This window comes from Callithrix jacchus, chromosome 14 (assembly GCF_049354715.1).
Source record: "Callithrix jacchus isolate 240 chromosome 14, calJac240_pri, whole genome shotgun sequence".
In the NCBI taxonomy this organism is placed as follows: domain Eukaryota; kingdom Metazoa; phylum Chordata; class Mammalia; order Primates; family Cebidae; genus Callithrix; species Callithrix jacchus.
Window position 1 is genome coordinate 78,257,838 of NC_133515.1, and position 26,097 is coordinate 78,283,934.

The 26,097-nt window shown below is 40.3% G+C and overlaps 2 protein-coding genes across 6 annotated transcripts in view; one reads left to right on the forward strand and one right to left on the reverse strand.

The window, feature by feature from the left end:
* VIT (vitrin) overlaps window positions 1–26,097 on the reverse strand; it is a 120,698-nt gene that overhangs the window by 72,755 nt on the left and 21,846 nt on the right. For both annotated transcript variants that reach the window (XM_008980871.4, XM_035272822.3), the window contains exon 3: window positions 10,590–10,655. In XM_008980871.4, the coding sequence (XP_008979119.3) occupies window positions 10,590–10,655 (66 nt within the window). The remainder of the gene's footprint in view (window positions 1–10,589; window positions 10,656–26,097) is intronic.
* The window catches only part of LOC103788005 (mitochondrial import receptor subunit TOM22 homolog), a 190,305-nt gene that overhangs the window by 41,249 nt on the left and 122,959 nt on the right, over window positions 1–26,097 (forward strand). For all 4 annotated transcript variants that reach the window (XR_013526667.1, XR_013526668.1, XR_013526670.1 and 1 more), the window contains one exon: window positions 19,598–19,679. The gene's annotated coding sequence lies outside the window, so the exon portion shown is untranslated. The remainder of the gene's footprint in view (window positions 1–19,597; window positions 19,680–26,097) is intronic.

A 26,097-nucleotide genomic window follows, 5' to 3' on the forward strand; every position in this document is an offset into this window, starting at 1 on the left:
AGACTTCAGGGTGCACATATTACATGCAATAGAATTTTCTGTGAAATAATTGGTTTAAAAGACAAGGGCAAACGTCACATTTTACTTTCTGCTAGTCAATTTTTCCTTCTTTTTTTAAGAGGGCATTTGTTTTTTGTTTGCTTGTCTTTTTTTTTTTTTTCCCCTACAAAGCCCAGGGAAATACCTTAAATAATAAGATCTGCTTTATCTGCACCTAACCAGATTAGTAAAATTGGTAGATTAACTCACTAATTTGTCTCACAGGGGGAAACAAATGAAATCAAGCACATGTGCTCATGCATTTTGGAAGAACAGGGAGCAATGTCAAAGTGTGGCTCCAGATAAAGTATTTGTTAAATTTGTACAGAAAATTAAGCCGGAGAGAGTGAACTAGTTAAATTTTGCAGAGTGATTGCCAAAATTATTAAAAAGTGTAATGCCTGTGTTCAGCCAGGAAAAAGCAGGCATTTGCATCTTTTTGGCAGCTCTTAAGTATATGGAAACGATGGTTTGCTTCTTTGCAGTGTTTTCCCAGTTATTTGTGAGGTTGTCTGTTTTCTTGTAATAGTCAAAGAACCTTCCACCTCTCCACTTAAGACCCAAATGAAATGAATCTTGGCCTTTCCTCTAAATGTCTTTGAACTATTCAATGCTTGCAGCTTAGCTTTCTTCTCTCTTTCTTTGGTTGTTAAGATTTATTCATATCTCCCTTCCCCCTTCTGAGTTTGATCCTAAAAGTGCAGAAAATCAGATTTCCTTAAAAAGACAAGTTAAAATTAAGGCAGCTCAAGAAGTATCATTCTTAGGTCTAAAGGGAGCAGGAAGATATTTAGCAAATGCCAAAACAGTCAGAGGGGAATGCTGTGTCCCCACAGCTAACCTCAGGTGAGAAATTATTTGTAAGTTCTTTTCAGAACTCTTCAGTGGAACCTTTGCACAGAAACCTGTTGCTTGGCCACCTGCCCGGCTTCTCCCTTCATGCCCCCACCCACTTTCTCCTATGACTCCTTAGGATAATCTTGCCTTCTCAAAGACATTCTCACTTTCTTATCAGAAATCACATTAGAGCATCTCAGTATTTGCCAAGGGTTCCTTTCCAAACCCCCTTGGAACTAGCCACAGGGAAAGGAGAACCACTTGCAAATCAGATCCAACTCTAGGATTACCTTTAGATGCTGGTCACTGAGGTTCATGTGTCTGTTGTAGTGATCTCACAAGGGTTCCTGGGCAAAAGGTCTCATCTCAGAACAGAAAACTGGTACTGTCTGAGTCAATGTTTAGCATAAAATTGGAATCTGAGAGTAAGAACTGCAAATGTTTCTCCTATTGGTTGGGTCTCCTGCCTAGGCTAATAACAGTGATTATTAGATGATAAAACATACAATAAGCCAATTATGTAGTAGGCCAAAGCAAATTGTAGATTCCTTATTTTGCCACTCAGCTTTTCAGTGATCCCAGGCAAGCCACATTGCTTCTGGAAAACACGTTTCCTTATCAACAAGCAATCATTGTAAGCCTGCCTAGTGTCTGTTAATAAGGAAGAATGATTATTTTTAATATTTTTTAATGAAGAAGAATTATAACATAAAAAACACTTATGCATGAAAACTTTTAATATTAAAGTCACTTTTGTTGGACTGTGATATTCAACTAGAGTAAAATCTCATTTTTAAGAGAATTATGCAAAAAGTTCTTAGTTTAATGAAATAAATATATCATTAATTTGAAGATGAATGCATTGTTCTCCCTGATCCTGACATCTCGGTCATTTTAATTCTTCCTTTGTAGTGCCTTCTTTTGCAAAGCATTCTTATCCATTTTTCTTAAGCAGTCTTTGATCACACTGAATCTTTGCTCAAAAACCGTCACTAGGTTTTTGCTGCCATTAGGAAAAATTCCAAAATCCTTAAGGTCTTTCCACAGTTTCTTCCACGGAATGTCTGGGCTTGCCAATACTTGCCAATGAAGTCTCTGCTTTCTAAATGCATGTTGTTTTGCAAACTTAGCTTGAATCATTTTTCACATCTGAAAGCCTTTTCCTTTCATCTGTTTGAAAGTTACTACCTTTCAGGTCCCAGTTCCAGTTACATCTTCATTCATCTACTAGAATAAAAACTTCCTGAGGGCAGGGACTTTTGTCTGTTTTATTCACTGCTGTTCAAGAAATGTCTACTGAGTGAATAAATGAATGAATAGAGTGATTGGATGACAGAAGGTAACTGGCCTGTGGCAACAGGCCACAGTTTTGGGGAAGCTGCAGAAGTTTGTGTCTCTAAAAATACATATTTTAGTTTACAAAGGACCCTAATACAGGTTCTTTCACTTGGTCCTTACAAAACTCTAAAAAGGCATTTGTCCTCATTTTTCAGAGAGGCAAGTTAATTTATTTAAGCTCAGATACCAAGTGGCAGAACTAAGATCTGAACTCAGGCCTATAAACCCACAGATTTGCCAGCTCGACCCATTTGTCTCTTCCATGACTGAAGGGAAGAAGTTAAACTGCGCTTCTTGTGTCTAATCTTATAGGCTTTTCTGAACTTGAAGATTGCTGACCACCACTAGTGGGTGAATGCAGTATATATCTGGCAAATAAGTTGTGTGTATGTGTGTGTGTTTATGTGAATACATGCATGCATCTGTGCATCTACCCCAAATACCTGCAAAGTAACCCTTCTAGTGTAATTTTCCATGTATTGTTTCCTGTTATTGAGAATTGCCATAGTAGAGTCTACTCAACTAAAAATCTGTAACACAGAGAATCTCTGCCTTCTTTCTCACCCCCATATCAGAAGAAGGGCTAGGAAGTTAATCCTCTTCCTTTTTCATGGTCTGAGAAAGGGTCCACATGCCAATTGTGTGGAGAACACACTGGTGTTGGTGCCAGGTGTCTAAGAAGCAAGCAAACACTGGAGATTACTTACAAGTTGCTACACATAAACGTACTCAAGAAGCTGCGTGCATGCTATACCAAATCTTACACCTAATGGAGCTGTATTTCTCTTCATCAGTGTCCAATGCACTAAGTAACTAAGTCCCAGAACAATGACCTCTTCATGCCCAAGGCAGTAGGTTCAGGAATCATCTACTTTTCAAGGTTGATTGCAAAAATTTTTCCATGCCTTACAAGGTATTAGGATTAATTCATTGGAGAGAACTGTGTGAATTACATGTTGTACACTTCACCCCAAATTAAATCTATTTCAACAGACTCCAATGTAAATGGAAATATTTCAGCACGTAGCTTTACTGCCTGTGGAGAATATCTTGTTTATGTCACTGATTGTTGCCTTCATCATGTAAATTTCCTGCTTGGAAAACTCTCAGGAGTCTCTGCCCTCTAGTGAATGATGAAGAAAAAAAGCTTCTCAGATTGGCATTGCCTGGTGGGTCCTAACCCACCTTCCAGCTGCATTTCCATGATTCCTCAACACTTAAACCCAACCATGCCATTCACTGCTTCCTGATCTCTCCTCCACTTGCTCCCCATGGTGTCTGTGCTTAGTCAGCCTGGAAAGCCCTTTCCCAACCTCTGCCTGTAAAAATTCACTTATTTTTCAGGTCTTATCTTGAATATTCTTTCATAAGACCAGTAGGATTCCTACTGTAGACTCCTTGTTTGTTATTCTCCTATAGAATTTACTGCATTCTGCTTTATTTTATAGTGGCTTTTGTTTTGTTGTTCATTTGTCCATACATCCAACAATTCCCTAATGAGTACCAATTGGATCTTCATGGTACTTTTGGTCTTGCTGGGAAGACAGACTGTATGTGATAAATACCAAGAGTCCCTGATTTTCAGTGGCTTAATTATGATTTTTTGACTTTATGAAAGGGTTTTCAGGGTATGAAATGCATTTTTGACTTACTATGGGCTTATCGAAACACAACCACATTGTAAGTCAAGCAGTATCTTTACTTGACGGAAAAAGTGCAGTGCACACAGGAGGTATCTAACCTAGTTCTGGTGTGTGTTCAGGATAGGGGTTGGGTCCAGCAAGGCCTTCCTTTGCATACTTTTGTTTTGTCTTATACAAGATGGATGCTTACTGAAGTCACACACTTTGCAGGATGGGCAGCCAGTAACCCGCTGCATGGAATTATCAATGGCTCCTATCTGCATAATGTGATCTCACCTGAAGGTACTTTGGACTAAGGCCATTGCTTCTGGGGCTCTTCTGCAGCTTCATTATGTGTGAAAAAGCCATTGATGAGATTTTACAACTTGAAAGCTTTTCTCCCTCTAGCACAGACACTCTGCCAGGCAGGAATTGTTCTAGAGTCTGGTGGGCATAATTTATGTGAAAAAATATGATATGTTTATTACAGTATGGACTGAAAGGCTCATAAGTTAAAGAGTAGGCCTTTTTTGACTGTGTAACCTACACATAAATGAAATTAATCCTTAAAATGTATAAGGTATTATGACTGCCTTAGGAGAAGTGTGTTATGAACAGATCTAAGCCCTTCAATCTTTATCGGTAGCCTTAAACAATCAAGAAAAATGCAGCCACATTTTGGTAATTTGTTAGAAACTGCTTGAGTAGGTTTATGCTGACTAAACCTATCACTAAGGTGCCTCTGGCTAAGGTTAGATCTATGGCTCTAAGACTTATCAGGAAAATGAGAGCCTTGAAAATGTCACCTCCAAAAATAAAGTGATAAAATACTCATTAGTGCAGTAAGGTAAACTTTACCTTGGATTAAACAGCCCGTTAATTTATTAAGTCATTAACTTATGTTCTTCCCATTGCATTTTTTCCCTTTTACTATTCTAAGAAGGTAGACAGGCTCATATTTTCCTGCCTCTGGATCTCAAGTTTGCAGGAGAGGGCAGTGTGTCACGAAGACAACACTCTCTCCAGGCTTTGAAAAGTAGACTCTCCAAATTCCCCTTGTTTCAGGGCATTGGGCTTGTTCAGCCCAAAAAGTAATGGAGACACAATGATCTTCTAAGCCTGGGAAGGTGGGAGTGCCCAAATAGGTTCCAGTAAAGGAAATATCCCCTTGCCCTAGCTGCTGCTTTGAGGAGTACCACCTCAGGGCAGCACCTGGTGCAATGCACCTTGAGATGGAGATTTAGGTACAGGGCTTCCCCACCTCTGCCAACATCCCAGCATCCAAGAGACAGTGCAGCTGCCCACCTCCCAGAGAAAACATGGACTTGGACGCTGAGTAGCTGAGGGACCATCCTGAATCTTCGAGACTGTACAAGCCTGCACAAGCCCTTTCTGCCGGAGCAGAGAGGGAGGAAACCATTGTAATTAGGAATTTGAATTCCACCTCTCACCCCAGCAATTGGCAGTTTGGAGTCAGACTTAATTTGATTTAGAAAATAATGTGATAAGCCAAATATGGTTGGATAAAATTGTACCCAATACAACTGAGCACATAAAAGCAAAATATTAGCTTGGAATGAATGGACCTATGGGTTTATGGAGTAGAGCTATGAGAATCCATCCAATTTTTTAAAAATATATTTGCTTTTCTTCTTTGTAAGACCCCCATCGCAGATTATTTTCAACATGTTCTTAAGTATTACCGTCTTGGTCCAAAGGCCCCCCCCACCAGTGGTGCTAAGGAATATCCATGAGGGGCACTGGAGGCCATGTACAGGCCAAAGAAATGCAAAGAAGGAAAAGGGGATGAAAAGACAAAGAAGTGAGAAAGAAAGGAAAGAGGAGAGAAAGAGATAACGACCAAAATCATTGGGAACCTTATGAGTAGGGAGAATAGGTATACTAGAATGGCAGACGTTTTCAAGCCAAGCCCAAGGAAGACAGTTATGCTTCTCCTTCTCCCATTTTTCCCGTATGTCTTCTACTTTCTATTTGGCCAGGCTTTGATTATGCAACACCCTCATCCACTCCCAGGCAACAGACACCTCATTCTTTCCCACCCAGCTTGAGAGGAGGCCACTGGGGGAACATCAGGGGTTGAACCTCCCCCAGCCCTGAGTTTCAAATCCGGCCCTGCCAACTAGTGTCACTGTGCCTCAGGCACTAGATCCTCAAGACTCTAGGACAGTGCCCCCTGTCTAGGAGGGGCCAGGAAATTACTCACTGACCGACATACCAAATTACCTTCTCCGTGTTATTTGACTTAAAATTTCTGGGTTGTGAAGATTGTGAGTCTTGAAAAAACACTGGTGAAAACTGAGGGCCTCTAAAAGAGAGGTTAGAGGGCAGAAAAGGGAACCTACTTAAATGATTTCGCATTCATATCTGCAAGAAGCCCTCGTCTTGGTGCTCTCTCTAGTCTGCTGGTTATCACATTTTAGAAGTCGTCAGAATCACCTGGAGAGCTGGTTAAAGCACAGATTGCTGGGCCCACCCCTGCACTTTCTGACTCAGGAAGTCTGGGCTGCTTGAGACAAAAGGTCCCGGGTGATGCTGCTGCTGCCGGTCCAGGAGCCACACATTGAGGACCACTGACCTAGTGCAATCTCACATTAAAGCTAAAATGATTTGTTTAAAGCCCTGATTTTATCATTTCACCTTCTGTTTAAAACTCTCCAGTAGCATCCTGTAAGATATTTTTTGAGGTATCAATGCGAATGGTTAGATGATCAAGCTTTGTTTAGCGAAGAGGAGAGAAGCCCACTGCCCCCCACCACCCTGTCCTCTTAGGATGTTTTCCTAAAGACAAAAGACATAAGAGGCCAGCCTTTTGATTTAACAATGCGAGGGCTCTGGCCTTCTGTAAGAATCTGCAAGTACTCACCTCCAGAGTGGCAAGAGACATTGTAATTGTCTGTCTTCCAACTTACTATATAAACTTGTGTGAAATTCTGTCCAGACTTTGTACACTCTTTCATACTATATATATGCATGTAAATCTGTAATGCTCACTCACAAATTGTGTTATCTCTCTCTCCTCTTCGTATCTTCAAATATTTCTGCAAAGGAGTTGTTGTTAATGTTGGCAGGATTGTTTCATTTCCCTAACACCACCTTCCTTAACACTTTACCATTCTCTGAGGACCATGCTTCTTTTATGGGGGTGGACCCCATGCCAGCCTAACCTGATGCAATTAGATTCCCTCTCTCAGGAATTTGGGACCAGAACTGAGAGACAAGGATGGGGGTTGGTGGGGAGGAGGGGCAGATGCACAGAGAGAAGCAGGGGCGCTGTTTCCTGAGGCCTTTCCATCTGCGGTTCAACCTGAGGAAGTTCCGGCTGCATTTCCTGCCTTGGGTTCTGTGAGTTACCCCGGGTCCTGCCCAAATCCCCCTTTTTGCTTAAGCAGATTGGCCTTAGATTTCTTGCTAATTGCAACCAAAATAACCCACATGAAGATACTCTCCATTGCCCTCTGGATGAAGTCCAGATCCCCTGAACACGGCGGAAAAGCTCTTCACCATCTGGTGTCTGCTTGCTTTTTATCTTTTTCAACACATTCACCTTCTACTCTCTATTTCTGTATGTTGAACTTCTTTTTAGCTCTTTCTACTCTTCAGGCCTTGGGCATGATGTGTTCTCTCTGCATATTATACTCTTTTCTCCTCATCTTTGTCTGGCCAATCCCTATTTAGCCTTCAGAATCAGTGTGTATCATTTCCTTCAGGAAGCCCTCCCAGATACACAACTTCTTTTCCTTATTCTCCAAGTACCTTTAGCTCCTCTTGTCCTTGCACTTATATAGGACACTGTCATTGCCTGTTGATTTGTCTTTTGTCCATCCTAGATGATGAACTTTGTGAGGGCATAGATTGAGTCTGGATCGCTATTGTTTATGGGTGTCTAACACAGTGCCTGGTACTTGGCTAGCACCCAATAAATACTTATCAAATGTATGAATAATGTGCCTTCTTTGACATCAGTCACTTACCCCAGCAGCAGACCAACAATGTTGAACAGGAAAAAAAAAAAAAGAAAAGAAAATGACTTTGGCCTCAAGCTATAGACTATGATTTGAGAATACTCTAGAGGTCAAGAATCAGATATCTCCTTGGTTTGAGAATATCCAATTACCTTGATTATATCTTTTTTTCTCCTATTTAATAATTGTGCTAGAGTTCCTAATTAGAGAAGAGACCTCATGCATTTATTGATTCCAGTGTGCTGTATCACTAGGGAGATTTTGAGAATAAGGCTAGAATTTAGCATATCAGAAATTCAATCCATTTGAGATCTCTCAAAGAGGTTTGCCCATGGGTCATTTAGCACAGACTTTCACAGTCACTGCAAACTGTTGTCATGGTAATCATGGAACCTTTTATGATTTTTGTGTATGAGTTAATGAAGATACTGGAAACGGCCCAAAGGAATTCACACTTGGGCGTGCATTTGTCTCCATATTAACCTAATCATTGTTTGGAACACACATCTGCCCCAGGGCCGGTCCTCTTGGCTCTTGGTCCTGACAGAAATAAATAAACAACTGATTCCTTTTTAGTATTTCAGACTAGCAGGCTGTGGATGGTTGCCCTTTAGGTCTCATTTCAACAGAAAATCTTACATGGAAGGTTTAAAAGAGCAGAAGAAAAAAGGAGGCTGTGTGAAGCAAATATTTCTTTTATTTCAAATGATTAATGTGGCTGATTTCAAGGCACCTAAATTTAATGCCTATAAAGAAAGTGTCAGTTGTGGAGAGCACAGAACATTGTCTATATCTTAAGGCTCTTTTTATGGTTCTTTATAAGCACGCTTTAATTTAAGCCTTCATCAAGCCTACAAATTTGAATAAAGATATCCCAGTGTGCTTATTTATTTGAGTATGAGTTTTCCATCTGTGTCTTCTTCTGTGAGTTGTTTCCCAATGTCCATTCTTCTCTTTTTTCCTAGTAATAATACCCCTTTTAGCAACGGATGTGGATGTTTAAAATCAAGACATTTCCCACTCTCCCTTACTGCTGGCCAATAGTACTTAAAGAGAGGGGTTATATTGAACTTTTTGGATGTACCTTTAAAGGGAGCTATTGAGAGCGGTAGGAGGCAGCCAAATGCCTAGGCAGATACAGACAGGTCCCTGGTGAAACCCCGTCTCCAAGCTGAAGACAGTTAAAAGCCTGAAAGCCAAGCTACAAGTTAAATCCTCAGGCTGGATTGAGAACCTGTCTTCCTGTTTGGTGTGCTTTCCTCTGATGGATCCCTACCCTTCACCTATTTAACATACACCTATCCTTTCCCTATTTGGTTTCTACACTGTCCAGCCCACCTTTGAGTGGTATCTCCGCTTTAATCTTTTTTGCATATTCACACACCGATCAGCATCCACTCCTCATTCTGAGTCCATAAAAGTCCCCAGACCCAGCCATATGAGGGACTTTCACGCTTTCTGGTAGGGGAACCACCCCTCACATCCCCTCTCTGCTGAGAGCTGTTCCCTCACTCAATAAAATTCGTCTTAGCCCTCCTCACCCTTCAATGTCCAGCTTATCCTCATTCTTCTTGCGTATGGTACAAGAGCTCAGGAGCCGCTGAACACAGGTACAAGCCATAACACTGATGGGCTGGGGCATGCCAGTGTGGCCAAGGCATCACCCACCGGCTAGGGGGTCCCTGGCTTGCAAAGTGACTGAGAAGAAAAAGCCTGCATCACTATTATGTGCCCTTCTTCATCCCTTCCTACTGACTGGAATGTGTACATGATAAATGGAGCTTGGGCAGCCATTGTGGGCAACGAATTGGCAGAATTAGAAGACAGAAGTCTGGGTCCCTGGAGACTAGAACTTCCATAAAAACTAAGACCCAGAGAGAGAAAGAAACTGCAGTCTTAAGTAAGCATCTGTTATTTCAGATTTTCTTTTCTTTCTTTTTTCTTTTTCTGAGACACAGTGTCACTCTGTGGCTCAGGCTGGAGTTCAGTGGTATGATCTGGGCTCACTGAAGCTGCGTCTCCCAGGTGCAAGTGATTCTCGTGCCTCAGCCTCCTTAGTAGCTGGGATTATAGGCACGAATCACCATGCCCAGGTAATTTTTGAATTTTTAATAGAGACAGGGTTTCCCCATGTTGGTAAGGTTGGTCTCAAACTCCGGATTTCGAGTGATCCGCCCGACTCAGCCTCTCAAAGTACTGGGATTACAGGAGTGAACCAATGTCCCTAGCCTTATTCCAGATTTTCTGTCATGTAATTTTAACTGATACTCCACTCAAAAATGAAATTTTTTTTTCTCCTTCTATTGATGGGGTGTAAAATTACACGGGCTTTTTTGTGAGATTTGCCTTCTGATCCCAGGGCCTGTTGGTAGGTGGGTAGGTTTGCTAGACCTTTGCATTAGACAAGCTAAATTTACTTGTATGGGGAACTGAGACAGCATTTCCATGTCAGGGCTAACTTATTCCACTTAGTCATAGAGACTTGGGGTTGCCTGGTCTTTGTGTGTGCATTTTGAGTTTTTCTAGTGCAGGGGAACTACATATCTTTTACCTTAAAGTCAGGACTTAGGACTCCCGTCTCAAATGCTTTTTGGAATGTGGTCAGGATAAGACACTTATCACTAATAAGTATCACTAATTAGTCTAAGTGGAAGTAATTGAGATAGAGACAAAAACCAAAACAAAACAAAAATTATCTAAAACAAGTATAATAACCCTCCATGTGGGAGAAACAAGCCTTATGCCAGCAAGGAATTGTGATTTTACTTACTGAACTTGGGCCTTTTAATCTTCTTTGCTGTTTCTTTGTTTGGATGTACTCCAGTCACCAGCAAAACTATATAAAGAAAATTTTTAAGAATTTAATCAATATTATTTTACCGAAACTCTTTCTCTTTTAAATCATATTTGCTTTGATCATCCATAAAGTATTCTCATTGGCAGAACTAATTTTCCCTCCTACAGTCATGCATCATTTAGTGATGGGGCTTTGCTCTGAGAAATGTGTCATTAGGTGATTTATTTTTTGAGAGAGTCTCACTCTGTCTCCAGGCTGGAGTGCAGTGGCGTGATCTCGACTCACTACAACCTCTGCCTCCTGGGTTCAAGCAATTCTTCTGCCTCAGCCTCCCAAGGAGCTGGGATTATAGGCATGTGCCACCATGCCCGGCTAATTTTTGTATTTTTAGTAGATAAGGGGTGTCACCATCTTGACCAGGATAGTCTTGATCTCTTGATCCCGTGATCTGCCCACCTTGGTCTCTCAAAGTGCTGGGATTACAGGCATGAGCCACCACGCCCGGCCAGGCGATTTCACCTTTGTGCTGATATTGTAAAGTGTATTTACACAAACCTAGATGGTGTGGCCTACTGCACACCTAGGCTATATGGTATGGTCTGTTGCCTCTTAGGTAAAAAATCTGTGCAACATGTTACTGTACTGAGTACTGTAAACAATTGTTAACAGCTGATAAGTATTTATGTATCTAAACATAGAAAAGGTACAGTAAAAATACAGTAAAAAGAAAAAAGTGATATACCTGTAGAGGGCACTTAGCACCAAAGGAGCTTGCAGGACTGGAAGTTGTTCTGGGTGAATCAGTGAGGGAGTGGTGAGTGCATGTGAAGGCCTAGGACATGACTATACACTGCTGTAGATTTTATAACACTGTAGACCTGAGCCACACTAAATTTACTTTATATATATACGTGTGTGTGTGTATATATATATGTGTGTGTGTGTATGTGTGTGTGTGTGTGTGTGTGTGTGTATGTATGTATTTAGACGGAGTCTTGATCTGTTGCCAGGCTGGAGTGTAGTGGCATAATCTTGTCTCACTGCAACCTCCATTTCCTGGGTTCAAACGATTCTCCTGCCTCAGCCTCCCTAGGAGCTGGGACTATAGGCATGTGCCACCAGGCCCAGCTAATTTTTGTATTTTTAGTAGAGATGGGATTTCACCATGTTGGCCAGGGATGGTCTCGATTTTTTCTTTAATATAATATTAGCATTAGCTTACTACGTCTTTTTCACCTTAGAAACTTTTAAATTTTTTAACATCTTGACTCTTTTGTAATAACACTTAGCTTAAAACACAAACACATTTTACAGCTGTACAAAAATATTCTTCCCTTATATCCTTATTCCATAAGCGTTTTTTTATTTTTGAGATTTTTAAATTTTTTACTTTTAAAATCTTTAAAGTCTAGCCAGGTTAAATGTTATGGTTAACTTTTTTTTTTTTTGTAAGTAAAAGGAGTATACTCTAAAATAATGATAAAAGTGTAGACTAGAACATACAGACCAGGTGTGGTGGTTCACGTCTGTAATCCCAGCACTTTGGGAGGGCAAGGCGGGCAGATCACCTGAGGTTGAGAGTTCGAGACCAACCTGATCAACATGGAGAAACCCCATCTCTACTAAAAATACAAAAATTGACTGGGTGCGATGGTTCATGCCTGTAATCCTAGCTACTTGGGAGGTTGAGGCAGGAGAATTGCTTGAATCCGGGAGGCACAGGTTGCAGTGAGCCGAGATCATGCCATTGCCCTCCAGCCTGGGCAGCAAGAGTGAGACTTGTCTCAAAAAAAGAAAAAAAAAAGCCTCAGAAGAGAGCCTGTCTGGGAAAGAAAGGGAAGGAGAAAGGGGCTGGGGAGAAGAAGGAGAGACTCATCACAAGGTCTGAGAAGTGACCTGAGTATCCCCTGGTATCCTGGTTCTGTGTCCCACCGAGGCAACTGCAGATAGTTGAGCTTCCTCCTTAGAAACAGGAGCAGAGCCTCCAATAGCATTTAGACACTGCTCTTCTTCAAAGTAGTTGAAGAAGGGAGAATTCTCTATCCTTTCTAAAGTCTCGTTCCTTTTCAAGCACGTAAGATGGAGTAGAGCATTCTCAGACCTTATCCTGAGTCTCTCCTTCTTCCCACCCACTTTCTTCTTGCCTTTCTTTCCCAAACGGCCTCTCTTCTGAGGCTTTTTATATATTCCCTCCATTCATGGACTAAGACACTAGCTAACCTGTGCCAATGATGTGGCCATTGAATTATCTCCAATTTTGACTATTAGCAATAGTTGAGGCCTGAGTAATTGACATACCATGTCCTGCAAGAACAGAAACATGAAAGAGAACTGAGTGAGAACCAGAAGTCTAGCCAGGCCAAATGAAGGCAGACATTTTTTAGGTGTATTTACTTCTGGGGTTTGAGTGGGTGTGAGTGTCCCGGAGGTCTAATTTTTAATAGTAGCTTCTTGTCAATTAACTCTATGCAAAGACTACATTTTTGCTTAATGCTCAAAAATAAATATCTATGGTCCTATAATATTTTTTAAAACAAGTACTAAATACACACATAGAAAACAAATTGAGCAAGGGGAGGGAGTAAGTGAAATAATAAATTTGGGCATCAATTTTTGTGGAAAACTGAAAACTGTTCTTGGCCTCTGTGCCTGAGGCAAATGTGGGTATCATTAGGACTATAAATATTTTAGTAAGACCATCCCATCGTTTGCTTTTGGTTGCCCAAGACCTTTTGGAGTGCAAACATGCATAGCTGGGTGCAGTTGAACAGCAGTAGTTAATAAAGTCATTATCTTTGATGGGACACCCTGCAGGACCTCCCCTTAGCTTCTGTGCTTATAATTAAAGCTTCTCAGAAACTACTCCTCCAGGGGATGGCTGGTCAGTAGGGCCTGCAAATGTGCTTGTGACCCTGAGCAAGTCTTCATTCCTCATCAGCAATGAGCCTCTTGCTACATTGAAAATGGTAAATTGCATGTTGAAGTTGGGCTAGAGAAGAATCAGTCTTGTGTTCATTTTCCTAGGACGCCTAGCAGAACACCAGGATGGATGGCTGATGCTCACTTCAAAGTGCAAAGCCGTAGGTGGGTCTGAGAGCCAGGCCCTGTTGTGAGAGGAGTGAATTACCTGGTAATGGAGGCTGTGGGTGTCAAGAAAACTTGAAGAGAGTTAAGTCAGGAACCCCAAATTCCAAGGCAATCATGATTTCCCAACTCTGCAGCAATGCTTCTCAATCCTTAAAAATCCAGTGTTCCAGTTTTGAATAATATAAACATTTCTTCTCTTTCGTTCTTTCTTTCTTTCTTTCTTTCTTTCTCTTTCTTTCTTTCTTCTTTCTTTCTTTCTTTCTTCTTTTTCTTTCTTTCTTTCTCTTTCCCACCCCTCCCTCCCTTCCTTCCTCTTTCTCTCGCTCACTTTCTCCTTTCTTTTCTTTCTTCCTTTCTCTTCTCACTTTCTCCTTCCTTTCCTCCCTCCCTCCTCTCTCCTTCCCTTCCTCCCTCACTCCCTCTCTCTCTCTCTCTCTCTCTCTCTTTCATCTTGCCCTGTTGCTAGAATGCAGTACTGTGATCACAGCCCACTGCTAACTTGAACTCCTGGGCTCAAGCAATCCTCCTGCCTCAACCTCCCAAATAGTTGGGCTTACAGTCACATGTGCCACCATGCCTGGCTAATTATTTATGTTTTGTAGAGATAGGCCTTGCTATGTTACCCAGGCTGTCTTTTCTTTCTTTAGTAGTGCTTGAGATGATAAAACATGTTAAGTACTAAAATTACTTTTTTAGAAAAAAATTTCTCCCACTTAACTCTCTCGCTCTCCAATGTGACAATCTGGACAGTTAAAATATTGATTTTAAAAATTGGTTGCATAGATAATTTATAGAGAAAATGTGAATGAATAAGCTTGAACCTATGTTTAATCTTATCAATGTTAACAATGCAAGCTAAAGCAAAATGAGGGAATGTTTTCCCATATCATGCTAGTAAATATGAAACATAAAATTATATTTAATCCTGGCAGGGATTTGAGATTAGGGCTTCTCTGAACACTGTTGGTGAAATACAAGCAGGCATGGCCATTCTGGAAAGCAATTTGGTAATACATTTCAAGAGCCTTAAAAACTTTTATATTCTTTGACCTAGAAAACAAACCCCTAGGAATATATCCCAATTTATAATCAGAAGTATAGGCAAAGATTTATGTAAAAAAAATGTTCATTATAGCATTTTTTCTAATGGATCTGGAAATAATCAAATGTTGAAAATATGCCAACAATAGGAAATCCTAAACATTTATTACAAATGATGTGTAATAGAATATTAAATTGCCTGTGAAGTATTCAACTCTAACCTTAACACTGATTCTGACAAGGTTAAAATATATGCAGATAAATAACCGGAACAGATATACTAAAATGTTAATAATGGAGGAACTATTATTTCCCTTTTATGTTTTCTGTATTTTCCCCTTTTGCATTTGTATTTATATATTTATAAAATATATATTTTATATAGACTTTATATAATTAGAATAATCTATAAATGAGAGATAATATAACTATAAAAACAGTTGTTTTTTAATATGGTCATATTGAAATCATATAGACTTATAATAATGAAAACTCCTTTTTAAAATTACTGCATGATTAATTTGTGCTCATGTTTCCCAGTTTTCCTGTCAGTAATGAATTATAATCAGAATCCACGTATGTGAATTCTGAAGAAGACACGAAGTACCAGAACATCTAATCAATGATCAAATCAGTAGATACTTACTGAATACTTATGTACCTAGAACTTTTATAGGCATGCCTTATTCTAGCTCATAAACTTCCTGTTAGATCTTTTTGGAGACTCTCTACTTGCTGACATAGGTAGTATCCACAATGCCTTCTTGAAAATCAATTTATAAAGCAGATCATTTAAACATAGTTCAAATTTCCCTGATGCTTTAATTTAGCATTATGTACTCAATGAAACATTTAGCATCAAATAAATCAGAGCTTCATAGCAAGGCCATGAGAGCTTATTCTCTACAATCATATAAATCATAAAATTGTGCTTCAAATCACAGAATATTTAAAAGTTGGGAGGAGCTTTGGAGGTCATTTTTTATTTTATAGAAAGGAAACTAGGGCCCCGGGTGAACTCCTTGGCTAATGCTGCAGTCATCTGGGGGAAGAAGTTGGAACCAGAATGCGAGTTTGCTGGCTACAGTGTTGGCCTCTTTACTCCACTTGGTCCCTGACAGTACACACGTGGATTATAAACAGTACTCCAGTGACAATGAGCAGTATAAAACTCTGCTCTATCATACATTGAAACATATCTAAAACAAACATGCTACCTCTTAAATATATTAACTAAACACTTAGTTGTCGTTGATTTAGAGAGCTTTTGGGGGATCCTTAAATGGCTCCAATACCTTAAAACTCCAGCATCCTTAAGGACAATTATTTATTGAGTGCCTATGGTATGTGGCGAGCACTAGAGATACAGCAATGGGCACGACACAGCTCCCGCTCTCAGTGAGTTTATAGATTTTGGAGAGCCAGAATAATGACAAGGCCAACATCTTGCAGCTATGGTGAAAATAAACACAAGACACCAAGGAAGTGTATAGGAAGATGGTCCAACGTAATAGGGGTGGAGGGAAGCTGCCTGGAGGAATAACATGGCTTGTGGGAGGGGGTGTGGGGATGTCAGTGAGAGGAAGAGCATTCCAGGAAAGGAACGGCATATTCAAAGGCCTGTAGATGAGAAATGATGCAGTCCCCAGGGAAATTAGAAGTTCAGGGCTGGAGTGGGGGCTATGGTGGTGACAAGAACAGGGGAAGAAAGCAAGAGCCATATCAGGAAGGTCCCACAAGCAAGGCATTTCAAGAAACTTGAGCTTCATCCTAAAGGCAAAGGGAAAACACTGAGTTTGCATACAGAGCAACAGAGTGGGGTCAGAGGTGGGCTTTAAGAGATTATTAGGGGTATGGTAGAAAATGAGGTAAATGGGTAAGGATTTGGGGCGAGGAGGCCATCACAGCACCCAGAGGAGGAACTGAAGGACTTAAGGAAATGGCCCTGGGATGGAGACACGTGTGCAGAAGAGAGAGATGGCAGGGCGGCAGACTTGCAAGGACCTAGAGAGGGGACTATATGAACACGAGCCTCCTTGTTTTTCATTAATAGAGTGATTTATTATTCCACCTAAATTCATTAAGGTAAAATTGACAAATAAAATTGTCTATATTTATGATGTTTTGATATATGTGTACATTGTAAAATGATTAAATAAGGCTAATTAACATATCCCTCACCTCACATACTTGATAATTTTTATGTGTGTGGTGAGTACATTTTAACTCTACTCTCTTAGCAAATTACAAGTAAACAATGCAATTTTATAAGCTGTAGTCACTGTGCTGTATATTAGATCACCAGAACACATTCATCTTGTAACTGAAAGTTTGTACCCTTGACCAGCGTCTCCCTATTTCCCTGGCTCCCCAGCCCCTGATAATCATTGTTCTACTTTCTGCTTCCATAAGTTTGACTTTTGTAGATTTGATACAGGATATAAATGAGATCATACAGTATTGGTCTTTCTGCGCCTGGTTTATTTCACTTAATATAACGTCTTCTGGTACATTTATGTTGTAAGTGACGGGATTTCTTTTTTTTGAGGCAGAATAATCCATTGTATATGTACGCCACATTTTCTTCATTCATTCATTCGTTGATAGACCCTCAGGTTGATTCCATATTTTGGCTATTGTGAATAATGCTGCATTGAGCATGGGGGTAAGGATATCTCTTTAATAGTGATTTCATTTCCTTTGGACATATACTCAGATGTGGGATTGCTGGATGATATGATAATTCTTATTTTTATGTTGTAGAGGAATCTCATTGTTCTTTGTGTGGCTTTATTAATTTACATTCCCACTAACAATTTAGAAGGGCTTCCTTTCTTCTACATCCTTGCCAACACATATCTTTTGTTTTTTAATAACAGCCATTCTAACAGGTGTGAGGTAATATCTCATTGTGGCCTTAATTTGCATTTACCTGATGTTAGTGATGTTGAACATTTTTTCATATGCCTTTTGACCGTTTGTATGTCTTCCTTTGGGAAATGTCTATTCGCATCCTTTGCTCATTTAAAAAACTGGGGTATTTGTTTTCTTGCTATTGAGTTGTTAGAGTTCCTTATGTTTTGGATATTAACCCCTTATCAAATATATACTTTACAATGAACTTTCTGAAGCCCAGAAGCTTTTTGTGTAATCCCACTTGTCTATCTTTGCTTTTGTTGCCTGTGCTTTTAGGGTTATATACAAAAAGTCATTGCCCAGACAAATGTCAAGAAGCTTTTTTCTTATGTTTTCTTCTAGTAGTTTTATAACTTCAGGTCTTACATTTAAGTCTTTAGCCAATTTTGAATTATTTTTCATATGCAGTGTTAGCTAAGGGCCCAATTACATTCTTGTGCATATGGATATACTATTTTCCCAATTCCACTTATTGAAGAGACTGTTCTTTCTCCATTGTGTGTCCTTGTTACCGTTGTTAAAAATTAATTGACCATAAATGTGTGGGTTTATTTCTGGGATCTTTATTTTGTTCCCTGGGTTTGTATGTCTGCTTTTACGCTAGTACCATGCTGTTTTAATTGCTATAGCTTAGTAGTATATTTGGAAGTTTGGTATTTGATGCTCCACCTTTGTTCTTTTTGTGCAGGATTGCTTCAGCCTTTTGGAATATTTTGTGTTTCCATATGAATTTAGAATTCTTGTCCCAAATTTCTGTGAAAAATGCCATTGGAATTTCAAATAGAGATTACATTGAGGATTGCATTGAAAACTCTATCGATTGCTTTGAATAGTATAGACATTTTAATAATAGTAATTCTTCTAATCCATGAACATGGAATATCTTCATTTATGTACATCTTCAATTTTCTGCATCTTTTGTGTGTGTGTGTGTGTGAGTCAGGCCCTCATTCTGTCACCCAAGCTGGAGTGCAGAGGCATGATCATGGCTCACCGTAGCCTCAATCTCCTTGAGTTCAGGTGATCTTCCCACCTAAGACTCCCGAGTGGCTAGGGCTACAGTCACATGCCACCACCCCTGGATAATTTTTTTATTTTTTTGTAGTTACAGGGTTTTTTCATGCTTCACAAAGTGGCTTCAAACTCCTGGGCTCAAGTGATCTGCCCACTTCAGCCTTGCAAAGTGCTGGGACTATAGGTGTGAGCCACTGTGCCAGGCCTCATCTATGTTTTATAATTTTCATTGCACAGATCTTTCACCCCTATAGTTAAATTTATTCCTAAGTAGTTTTTTTTTTTGAGTCTAATGTAAATGAGACTGTTTCCTTGATTTCTTTTTCAGATAGTTCATTGTGAGTATATAGAGGTGCTACTGACTTTTGCATGTTGATTTTTGTATTCTCTAACTTTACTGTATTCATTTATTAGTTCTAACAAGTTTTTGGTAGAGTCTTTAGTGCTTTCTGTGTGTATCATGTTATCTGCAGAGAAAATTTTACTTCTTTTTCAGTTTCAATATCTTTATTTCCTTTCTTGCTGAATTGCTCTGGGTAGGACTTCCAGTACTATGTTGAACAGAAGTAGCAAGAGGAGGCATCCTTGTTTGATTTCTGATCTTAGAGGAAAAGCTTTTAGTTTTTCACCATTGATTATGATATTAGCTGTGGCCTTGTCATACATGGCCTTTATTGTGTTGAGGTACAGGAGTCTCCTTTTTCTACTTTGATTTCTTGCTATCCAAGTAAGTAACCCAGAAGGGCAAGGGCAGGCTGAGAAAGACAGGGGACAAAGGACAGCCAGATCTTCCTTTCTTGGTTCTGTGATGCTGGTAACATGACAGAGGGTAAAATGGCCTCAGAGTTTGTTTGTTGGTTTTATTTGTTTGACTATACCCTATTCTTAACCTCTTGCTCACCCTCAACCCATTCTTTTGTTAGAAACCGACTAACGTGGAAGGATCCAAGGTGGCCGAATAGGAACAGCTCCAGAATGCAGTTCCCAGCAAGAACAACGCAGAGCGTGAGTGCCCACCACATTTCCAAACAAAATTTCACTGCCCACAGACCAGGAGATTCCCGTGCCAAAAAGCACCATGAGTTTTCAGCACGGCGGTTTCAGCCAGTGGTGGGTTGGTGCACAGAAACTCACACAAATCTGGGCTGCCGTTTCAATTGGCGCCTGGAATGCCTGGGAGACAGAGCCGCCCATGCAACTGAAAGGGAGGGGGCAGAGACCGGGGGCCAGGTGATCTGGCTCAGTGGGTACCAACCCCACAAAACAAGCAATCTGAAACGCTCTGGATTGAGAGTTTTGCAGCAAGCACAGCTAGACCCAGGATGGTCCAGAGCAGTGAGGGGAAGGGCGACCACCACTACCAAGGCAGTCTGCCACTACCCAGGCAGTTCACACAGCAGCTGGGCAGAGCCTGCGGCAGCTCAGCAACACCTCTGCTGGCAGACTGTTACTAGACTTCTCGGTGCAGGGCAGGGCATCTATGAAAAAAGGCAGCAGCATGACAGGAACTGACCTTCCTAGGACAGCACACCTGGGAAAAAGGTGGTTATGAGTTCCGCTGCAGGTGGTTAAAGGTACCTACCCATCAGCTCTGCATGGAACAGTGGAGCTCCCAGCAAAGCACTTGAGCTCTTATAAGGGACAGACTGTCTCCTCAAGTAGCTCCCCGAACCCTGTATACCCAAAAGAGACACCTCATAAAGGAGAGCTCAGGCTGACATCTGGCAGGTACCCTTCTGGGATGAAGGTAACTGAAGAAGAAACCGGCAGCAACCCTTACTGTTCTGCAGCCTCTGTGGGTGATCCCCAGGCAAGCAGGGTCTGGAGTGGACCTCCAGCAGTCCTACAGCAGAGGGTCCTCACTGTTAGAAGGAAAACTAAGAAACAGAAAGAAATAACTTCATCATCAACAAAAAGGACGTCCACTCAGAGACCCCATCTGAGTCACCAACTACAAAGACCACAGGTAGATTAAGCCACTAAGATGGGAAGAAACTAGCACAGAAAGGATGAAAACACCAAAAACCAGAATGCTTCTCCTCCCCCAAAGGATCACAACTCCTAACCACCTAGGGATCAAAGATGAATGGAGGATGAATCTGATGAATTGACAGAAACAGGCTTCAGAAGGTGGGTAATAACAAACTTCTCAGAGCTAAAAGAACATGTGCTAAACCAATACAAAGAAACTAAGAACTTAGAAAAAAGATTAGATGAGATGCTAACTAGAATAAACAGCTTAGAGAAGAATATAAATGACTTAATGGAGCTGAAAAACACAGCATGAGAACTTCGTGAAACATACACAAGTTTCAATAGCCGAATCAACCAAGCAGAAGAAAGGATATTGGAGATTGAAGATCAACTCAATGAAATAAAACAAGAAGGCAAGAGTAGAGAAAAAAGAGTGAAAAGAAATGAACAAAGCCTCCAAGAAATATGGGATTATGTGAAAAGACCTAATCTACGTTTGATAGGTGTACTTGAATGTGACGGAGAGAATGAATCCAAGCTGGAAAATACTCTTCAGGATATTATCCAGGAAAACTTCTCCAACCTAGCAAGCCAGGCCACCATTCAAGTCCAGGAAATACAGAGAACATCACAAAGATACTCCTCAAGAAGAGCAACCCCAAAGCACATAATCGTCAGATTTACCAGGGTTGAAATGAAGGAAAAAATGCTAAGTGCAGCCAGAGAGAAAGCTCGGCTTACCCACAAAGGGAAGCCCATCAGACTCACAGCGGATCTCTTGGCAGAAACCCTACAAGCCAGAATAGAGTAGGGGCCAATATTCAACATACTTAAAGAAAAGAACTTTCAACGCAGAATTTCATATCCACCCAAATTAAGCTTCATAAGTGAAGGAGAAAGAAAATCTTTTATGGACAAGCAATTGCTGAGAGATTTCGTCACTACCAGGCCTGCCTTACAAGGGCTCCTGAAAGAAGCACTAAACAAGGAAAGGAACAACAAGTACCAGCCACTCCAAAAATGTACCAAATGGTAAAGACCATCAACACAATGACAAAAATGCGTTAACTAATTGGCAAAATATCCAGCTAGGATCAAAATGGCAGGATCAAATTCACATATAACAATATTAACCTTAAATGTAAATGGGCTAAATGTCCCAATCAAAAGACACAGACTGGCAAATTGGATAAAAAGTCAAGACCCATTGATGTGCTGTATTCAGGAAACCCATCTCACATGCAGGGACACACATAGGCTCAAAATAAAGGGATGGAGGAAGATTTATCAAGCAAATGGAGAGCAAAAAAAAGCAGGAGTTGCAATCCTAATCTCTGATAAAATGGACTTTAAATCAACAAAGATCAAAAGAGACAAAGAAGGGCATTACAAAATGGTGAAAGGATCAATGCATCAAGAAAAGCTAACGATCCTAAATATATATGTACCAAATACAGGAGCACCCAGGTACAAATAAAGCAAGTTCTTAACGACCTATGAAGAGATATAGACTCCCACACAGTAATAGTGGGATACTTTAGCACTCCACTGTCAATATGAGACTGAAAATTAACAAGGACATCCAGGACTTGAACTGAGATCTGGACTAAGCAGACCTAATAGATGTCTACAGAAATATCCACCCCAAATCCATAGAATATACATTCTTCTCAGCATCACATTGCACCTACTCTAAAATTGACCATGTAATTGGAAGTAAATCACTCCTCAGCAAATGCAAAAAAATGGAAATCATAGTCTCTCAGACCACAGGACAATCAAATTAGGACTCAGAATTTAGAAACTAACTCAGAACTGCACAGCTTCATGGAAACTGAACAACTGGCTCCTGAATGTCGATTGGATAAACAATGAAATGAAGGCAGAAATAAAGATGTTCTTTGAAACCAATGAGAACGAAGACACAATGTACCAGAATCTCTGGGACACATTTAAATCAGTCTCTAGAGGGAAATTTATAGGAATAAATCCCCATATGAGAAGAGAGGAAAGATCTAAAATCGATGCCCTATCATCAAAATTGAAAGAGCTAGAGGAACAAGATAAAAAAAAAAAAACACCAAAGAAGACAAGAAATAACTAAGATCAGAGCAGAACTGAAGGAGATAGAGACAGAAAAAACCCTTCAAAAAAATCAATAAATCCAGGAGCTGGGTTTTTGAAAAGATCAACAAAATAGACCGCTGGCCAGATTAATAAAAAAGAAAAGGGAGAATAATCAAATAGATGCAATAAAAAATGATAAAGGGGCTATCACCACTGATTCTGCAGAAATACAAACTACAATCAGTGATTACTTCAAATAACTCTATGTGCATAAACCAGTAAACCTGGAAGAAATGGATAAGTTCCTGGACACTTGCACCTTCCCACGCCTAAACCAGGAAGAAGTTGAAACCTCGAATAGACCAATAACAAGGGCTGAAGTTGAGGCAGCAATTAATAGCCTACCAACCAAAAAAAGTCCAGGTCCAGATGGGTTCACAGCTGAATTCTACGAGACATACAAAGAGGAGCTGGTACCATTCCTTCTGAAACTATTCCAGACAATCCAAAAAGAGGGAATCCTTCCCAGATCATTTTATGAGACCAACATCCTGATACCAAATCCCGGCAGAGACTCAACAGGAAAAGAAAACTTCAGGCCAATATCCATGATGAACATAGATGCAAAAATCTTCAATAAAATACTGGCAAACTGATTGCAACAGCACATCAAAAAGCTTATCCATCATGATCAAGTAGGCTTCGTTCCAGGGATGCAAGGCTGGTTCAACATACACAAATCTGTAACTGTAATCCACCACATAAATAGAACCAAAGACAAAAACCACATGATTATCTCAGTAGATGCAGAGAAGGCCTTTGACAAAATTCAACAGCGTTTTATGCTAAAAATTCTCAATAAACTAGGTATCAAAGGAACATATCTGAAAACAATAAAAGCTATTTATGACAAACCTACAGTCAATATCATACTGAATGGGCAAAAACTGGAAGCATTCCTTTGAATCCAGCACTAGACAAGGATGCCCTCTCTCACCACTCCTATTCAATATAGTGTTGGAAGTTCTAGCCGGAGCAATTAGGCAAGAAAAAAGAAATGGTATCCAATTAGGAAAAGAGGAAGTCAAATTATCTCTATTTGCAGATGACATGATTGTATATTTAGAAGACCCTATCATCTCAGCCCAAAATCTCCTTAAAGTGATAAGCAACTTCAGCAAAGTCTCAGTATACAAAATCAATGTGCAGAAATCACAGGCATTTCTATACACAAATAACAGACTAACAGAGGGCCAAATCATGAGCAAACTCCCATTCACAATTGCTACAAAGAGAATAAAATACCTAGGAATACAACTACAAGGGATGTAAAGGACCTCTTCAAGGAGAACTACAAACCACTTCTCAAGGAAATAACAGAGGACACAAACAGATGGAGAAACATTCCATGGTCATCGTTAGGAAGAATCAAGATTGTGAAAATGGCCATACTGCCCAAAGTAATTTATAGATTCAATGCTATACCCATTAAGCTACCAATGACCTTCTTCACAGAACTGGAAAAAACCACCTTAAACTTCATATGGAACCAAAAGAGAGCTGCATAGCCAAGACAATTCTAAGCAAAAAGAACAAAGCTGGAGACATCACACTACCTGACTTCAAATTATACTACAAGGCTACAGTAATCAAAACAGCATGGTATTGGTACCAAAACAGAGATATAGCCCAATGGAACAGAACAGAAGCCCTGGAAGTAACACCAAACATCTACACCCATCTGATCTTTGACAAACATGACAAAAACAAGTAGTGGGGAAAGGATTCCCTGTTTAATAAATGGTGTTGGGAAAACTGGCTAGCACTGTGCAGAAAGCAGAAACTGGACCCCTTCCTGACACCTTACACTAAAATTAACTCCAGATGGATTAAAGACTTAAACATAAGACCTAACACCACAAAAACCCTAGAAGAAAACCTAGGCAGAACCACTATAGGCATAGGATATAGGCATAGGCAAGGACTTCATGACTAAAACACTAAAAGCATTAGCAACAAAAGTAAAAATAGACAAATGGGATCTAATTAAACTCCAGAGCTTCTGTACAGCAAAAGAAACAATCATTAGCGTGAAACAGCAACCAACAGAATGGGAAAAAATTTTTGCAATCTACTCATCTGACAAAGGGCTGATATCCAGAATCTACAAAGAACTAAAACAGATTTACAAGAAAAAAACAAACAAACCCATCCAAAAGTGGGCAAAGCATATGAACAGACACTTTTCAAAAGAAGACATATATGAGGCCAACAAACATATGAAAAAATGCTCATCATTACTGATTATTAGAGAAATGCAAATCAAAACCACATTGAGATACCACCTCACACCAATTAGAATGGCAATCATTAAAAAATCTGGAGACAACAGATGCAGGAGAGGATATGGAGAAATAGGAAAACTTTTACACTGTTGGTGGGAGTGTAAATTAGTTCAACCACTGTGGAAGGCAGTGTGGTGATTCCTCAAGGACCTAGAAATAGAAATTCCATTGACCCAGAAATCCCGTTACTGGGTATATACCCAAAGGATTATAAATCATTCTATTATAAAGACACATGCACACTTATGTTCATAGCAGCACTGTTTACAACAGCAAAGACCTGGAACCAACCCAAATGCCCATCGACGATAGACTGGACAAGGAAAATGTACATATATACCATGGAATACTATGCAGCCATAAAAAATGACAGGTTTGTATCCTTTGCAGGGACATGGATGAATCTGGAAACCATCTTTCCCAGCAAACTGACACAAGAACAGAAAATCAAACACTGCATGTTCTCACTCATAGGCAGGTGTTGAACAATGAGAACACATGGACACAGCGAGGGGAGCATCACACACTGGGGTCTGCTGGCAGGGGGCCAGAGGAGGGACAGCGAGGGAGTGGGGAGGTCGGGGAGGGATAACATGGGGAGAAATGTCAGATGTAGGTGACGGGGGGATGGAGGCAGCAAACCACATTGCCATGTGTGTACCTATGCAACAATCCTGCATGATCTGCACATGTACCCCAGAACCTAAAGTACAATTAAAAAAAAAAAAAGAAACCTACTAACTTGTATGTTAGAATGAAAAGAGAGGTAGCCTCCCAAAGGGGCAAGGTGGAAATGAAGGACCTTGTGTTTTCAAGGTGACTTCCCCAGTGTGCTAGCCAAACTTTTGTTTGCTAAAGCAAGCCAGGCATATAGAGCAATTGCAGAGGCAGTGTTGGGATGGTTGACCCTTGGACATTGCCCAGTCTCTGAGAACAACAGCAATGGTTGAGGGAGGGCTCCTGGTCCAGGTACCTAGAAGTTCCTCAGGGCTTCTCATGGCCATCTGACAGGAGCGGGGAAATAGTGCCACTGGTTC